This window comes from Vicia villosa, linkage group LG6 (assembly GCF_029867415.1).
Source record: "Vicia villosa cultivar HV-30 ecotype Madison, WI linkage group LG6, Vvil1.0, whole genome shotgun sequence".
NCBI lineage: Eukaryota > Viridiplantae > Streptophyta > Magnoliopsida > Fabales > Fabaceae > Vicia > Vicia villosa.
Genome location: NC_081185.1, coordinates 63,073,853 through 63,078,431, shown reverse-complemented (window position 1 = coordinate 63,078,431; position 4,579 = coordinate 63,073,853). Strand labels below are relative to the sequence as shown.

General features: G+C 41.9%; 1 protein-coding gene across 1 annotated transcript; it reads left to right on the top strand.

Moving 5' to 3' along the window:
- The first annotated feature begins 204 nt into the window (after positions 1 to 204).
- On the top strand, positions 205 to 960 carry LOC131613762 (uncharacterized). Its single transcript, XM_058885408.1, has one exon. It carries the CDS (start codon positions 205 to 207, stop codon positions 958 to 960), a length of 756 nt encoding a protein of 251 aa, XP_058741391.1.
- Positions 961 to 4,579: the final 3,619 nt, after the last annotated feature.

The window sequence follows — 4,579 nt, the reverse complement described above, 5'->3', positions numbered from 1 at the left end:
AAACAAGATTATGGGAGAATTCTCTATTTTCTCAAGACACTATTTACCAAGTACGAGGGGGACGGAGTTCACACTTTACTCTAGTTCTACAATCCTTCTCTCTGTTGTTTCACATTTCCTGACTATCACTTAGTTCCTACCTTGAAAGAATACTCTCTTTTTCTTGGCATCTCCATCAAAGAGCAGATACCATACCATAGTACGATGAAAGCTCCCACTTCTCTTGAAATTGCAAAGGCTCTTTATTTGAGCAAATCGGTTGTGGAGGCAAACCTCAAAGACAAAGGAAATTGTCAAGGGTTCCACTTGGAGTTCTTGGTTCAGACTGCTTATGACGCCATTGTGGCTAAGGAATGGGACACATATAAAGCTATCATGGCCTTGAGTATCTATGGCATAGCAATGTTTCCGAATGTGGTCAATTTTGTTGACATAAATGTAATCCATATCTTTATTCTGAAGAATCCAGTTCCTACGCTCCTAGGCGACGTTTACCACTCAATACATCACAGAAATGGCCGAAAAGGGGGGTTGGTCCAGTGTTGCGCTCTGTTATTGTACCGTTGGTTTAGATCTCACCTTCCTGAGCGTGGTCCTTTTGTTGACAATAGGCACACATCGAGGTGGGCTGACAGAATCATGGGGCTGGTAGCCAAAGACATTGTCTGGTATAATAGATCGTTGGATGACGCAGAGATTATTATGGGCTGCGGAAAATTCGGCAATGTGCCTCTCATGGGACTAAGAGGAGGAATCAATTATAACCCCGTATTGGCTAGAAGGACGTTTGGATATGCTTTCGTGAGTCCCCTTGAAAAGAAAGAAGTCGATGATCTCATGTTCTACCATCTGACCACCGATTCAGGTAAGCTAGAGGAAATGGTGCAAGCCTGGAAAACAGTTCGCCGAAAGGGTAAGAGGCACTTTGGCCAAAAAGATTGGGCTACTTATGAAGCCTAAACTGCATGGGTAAAATCGGTGGCTGAAATTCAAGGGATGCCTTTTCCTCCCAAGGATCCCTTGTACCCTCCATCTGAGGAGAAACCCAACATTGTTTCCATGCCGCGCTACAATGAAACGGTGAATCAAAATAGGGAATTAATTGAACAAATGGAAATAATGCAGGTCAACATGAATATCGCTCGCCAAGAAAAAATGTCCGCGATACATAAATTGAAACAGAAAGAAAAAGAGCTTGAGGAATTGTATGCTGGTGGGAACACCTCTCAGAAAAGATCCCGAATTGTTGATAGCTCTAGAGAAAGAAAGATGAAGGAGCAATATGAGGTAAAATTAGCAAAGTTGGCTGAGCAACTTCAGATTCAAACTGAGAAGGCTCATTTTGAAAAAACCCGTCGTCAGAAGGCAAGTAAGAGTCTGTTAGAACATCAAGAAAAGTTGGAAGCATGCTATGCAAATGTTAGAGAATTGAAAGGAAAGGTAGAGTGCAAAAATCAGGAGAACATTCAGGCTCAAGAAGAGGCAAGGTTCTAGGAGATGAGAAATCGTCAGATGGAAGGAATGCACGCCAGAAAAGACTTGCTAATCCAAGCACTTGTCTTGAAACCTAATCATGAGAACACCAAGATTTTGTTTGATGAGATGAAGGCTTGGAGCGAAAAGTACATCGGAGAGAGTGCACTTCGTCATGTTTACATGGAGGGTCCTCCTTAGAAATGATTTTATGCCGAACCACCACCAGACTTGTTGGTTCGGGTTCACTTTATTATGTTTATACTTTGTTGGATCATGTGAGCAGGATTATTTGTACTTGGTATTGCCAGAATTGGGTTTTAAAGTTAATGGATTTGTTTCTCATTCCTCATTTTTGGCCTCATGACCTCTCGTTATTATCTTGTGTTGTTTGATTAGAGACAAAGCTAAAGAATCCTAACAATAATAAAAACATGACATTCACATGCATACCATGCATGCATACAGTTCATAAATTCATGTATAACAGGTACGCCATATGGTATTCTCGTTTGACTGATCAGGTTTTCTCTTTCAGCAATTACACCTCCACCCACGCATCGCTATTATACAAGGGCTAATCAATCACTGCAAATGGATCAGTTAAGGGATGACCTTATTCAGATGAGAGCTCAAGTCACTTCTCAGATGGCTCAGTTCATGGAAGTCATGCAAGGCATGGCTGATCTCCAAGAAGAACTCAGAATCCGGATGGACACGGTTGCTCGGGTTGTTGCGGACTCCCCACAAGGAAATACTGCTGATATCCGTGTCAACGGTGAGCTTGCGAATGGAGGACCTGGTGTAATTCCTCCTACTGTCAATCAAGGTAATCCTCAGGGGCCTCCCCAGCCTACTCCTGAAGGACAGACTACGCAACAAATCAGAAGGACTATTGCCATCCCCGTGTTGGAAGAAGACCGACACGAGGATTTGTTTCCTGAAAGTGAATGGGGACTCCCACCTGATGCTGGAAGGATGTTTAGAGGTCTGGAGGAAATAATGAGGGCCATGGAAGGCCAAGGACTTGGTATGGACATCAACGACTTGGGTTTAGTTCCTGGCGTACGTGTGCCACCGAAGTTCAAGGTAGTTGACTTTGAAAAATACAAGGGGAGTACTTGCCCTAAGACACATGTCCGAGCTTACTATCGCAAAATGCATGTATACTCTGAGGACAAAGGACTGTTGATGCACTTCTTCCAAGATAGTCTGACCGGGGAATCTTTGGAATGGTACATGAGATTGGAGAGGGCTAATATCCGAAGTTGGAGAGACCTAGTTGAGGCCTTCATAAAGCAATATCAGTATAATGCTGACATGGCACCAAATCGCACTTAGTTACTAATCAGTGCATTTTGATGCACGTTCTTCCATGTTTGTACTCAAGTATTTCTTCGGTTTGTTTTATTTATTTTTATGTTTTAATATGTTTTTATATTTTATTTTATTTTTGCACTTATTTGTTTTTCATATTAATTTTTCAGCATTAGCAGTCTGCACGGAAACGATCATATCTGGAGTTCTAGGAGTCCGACTGAGGCGTTCTAATAATCGACGGAAAGCTAAAAGAAAGAGCTACAATTCTTATGTTGGAGCGAAGTCAGAATCGGACTGTAGCAGGGCCAGAAAATGCGTTGAAGTTGCAGCACTAGTTTTAGTTAAGTTTCGGGTCACTTAGTTTTGGGCCTGGGTCGTATGTTTTGACCCAGTTGGATTATAAAACGGGTTGTGGCTTTGACTTAGGTTAGGCAGCCGCGGTTATTGTAGCATTCCATCACTATTCACGAAAAAAATCAAGGTTGTACGAATTGATCCATGGCGAACTAATCCTTGCTGAGTTAATCTGCTGTAATTCGGATTCCAAGACTTGAGGTTAATATTATTTTGCAATATAATTTCTATTCATATCAATCCTATTTTGTGTCATTCGTTTGCTTAATCCGAATTATCATAGAATAGCATTGTTAATTCGATTGATTTATGCTTCCTGAATTTATATGCGTTATACCGTCTGCTTAATTCGTTATTCCGCTAATTGTTGAACCGTTTGCTTAATCCGGTGAAAGAGGAACATAATTCTAATAATTCCATTCTCGCTTGTTGAATGTTTTTGTGCTTTGAATGTGAATAAAATCCGCAGAATTATATTTATCGATGATAGTAGGAACCGAAACAGCAGATTAGCTTAATTCCATAATCACTTATTTTCAAAAAAGCTTATTTCAGAATCACTTATTTTAAGCACTTTTCTTCTTAAAATCGAACCAAACCAACCCCCCCCCCCAATTCGATTTCAGTTAGTAATAATTAAGAGTCCTTGAGAGACGATACTCGAGTCACCTTACCGTCGTACTACAGTTTTACAAAATACTCGTTTTTGACCCGCGCGCGACAGCGGATCAGTTACAAAATCTAGCCCAGAAAACTAATGAGTCTTTTAAGGAGTATGCGCAAAAATGGCGCGAGTTGGCGGCTAGAGTCCAACCACCCATGCTGGAAAGAGAGATGATGGACATGTTCACTAATACTCTGGAGGGCCAATATTACTCCGCCTGCTTTGCATCTTCGAGCTTCGATGAGCTGGTTATGATTGGGGAACGAATTGAAAGTGGAATCAAGGCTGGTAGAATACAGAATCCAAGTGCTGCTAGTTCATCTTCTGGGGCTGGTGGAAAGAAGCCGTACGATGGGTTTGCCAAGAAAAGAGAGGGGCGAAACGAATGCTGCTTACTATGGTCAAGGCAAGAGCCAGGCTTACCAACAAGTAGCTGTTGTGACCATACTGAATGCTCCTTTCCATCATCAACAACAAGGGTATCCACCACGTCAGTATCAACAATGACCGAAAATGCCAGAAAGAGTTTTTGATCCGATCCCAATGACGTATGCACAAGTATTGCCATATCTCCTCGATTTGAAGCTGGTCCAATTGAGGACTCTGGCCACTCTCGCTAAACTGCCTGCTAATTGGGATGCCAACACAAGATGTGAATTCCACTCTGGGGCACCTGGACATAGCATTGAAAATTGCAAGGCATTAAAGAATCAGGTTCAAAATCTTATCGACTCTAAGGCCATTGAGTTTACTCCTACTCAAGGACCT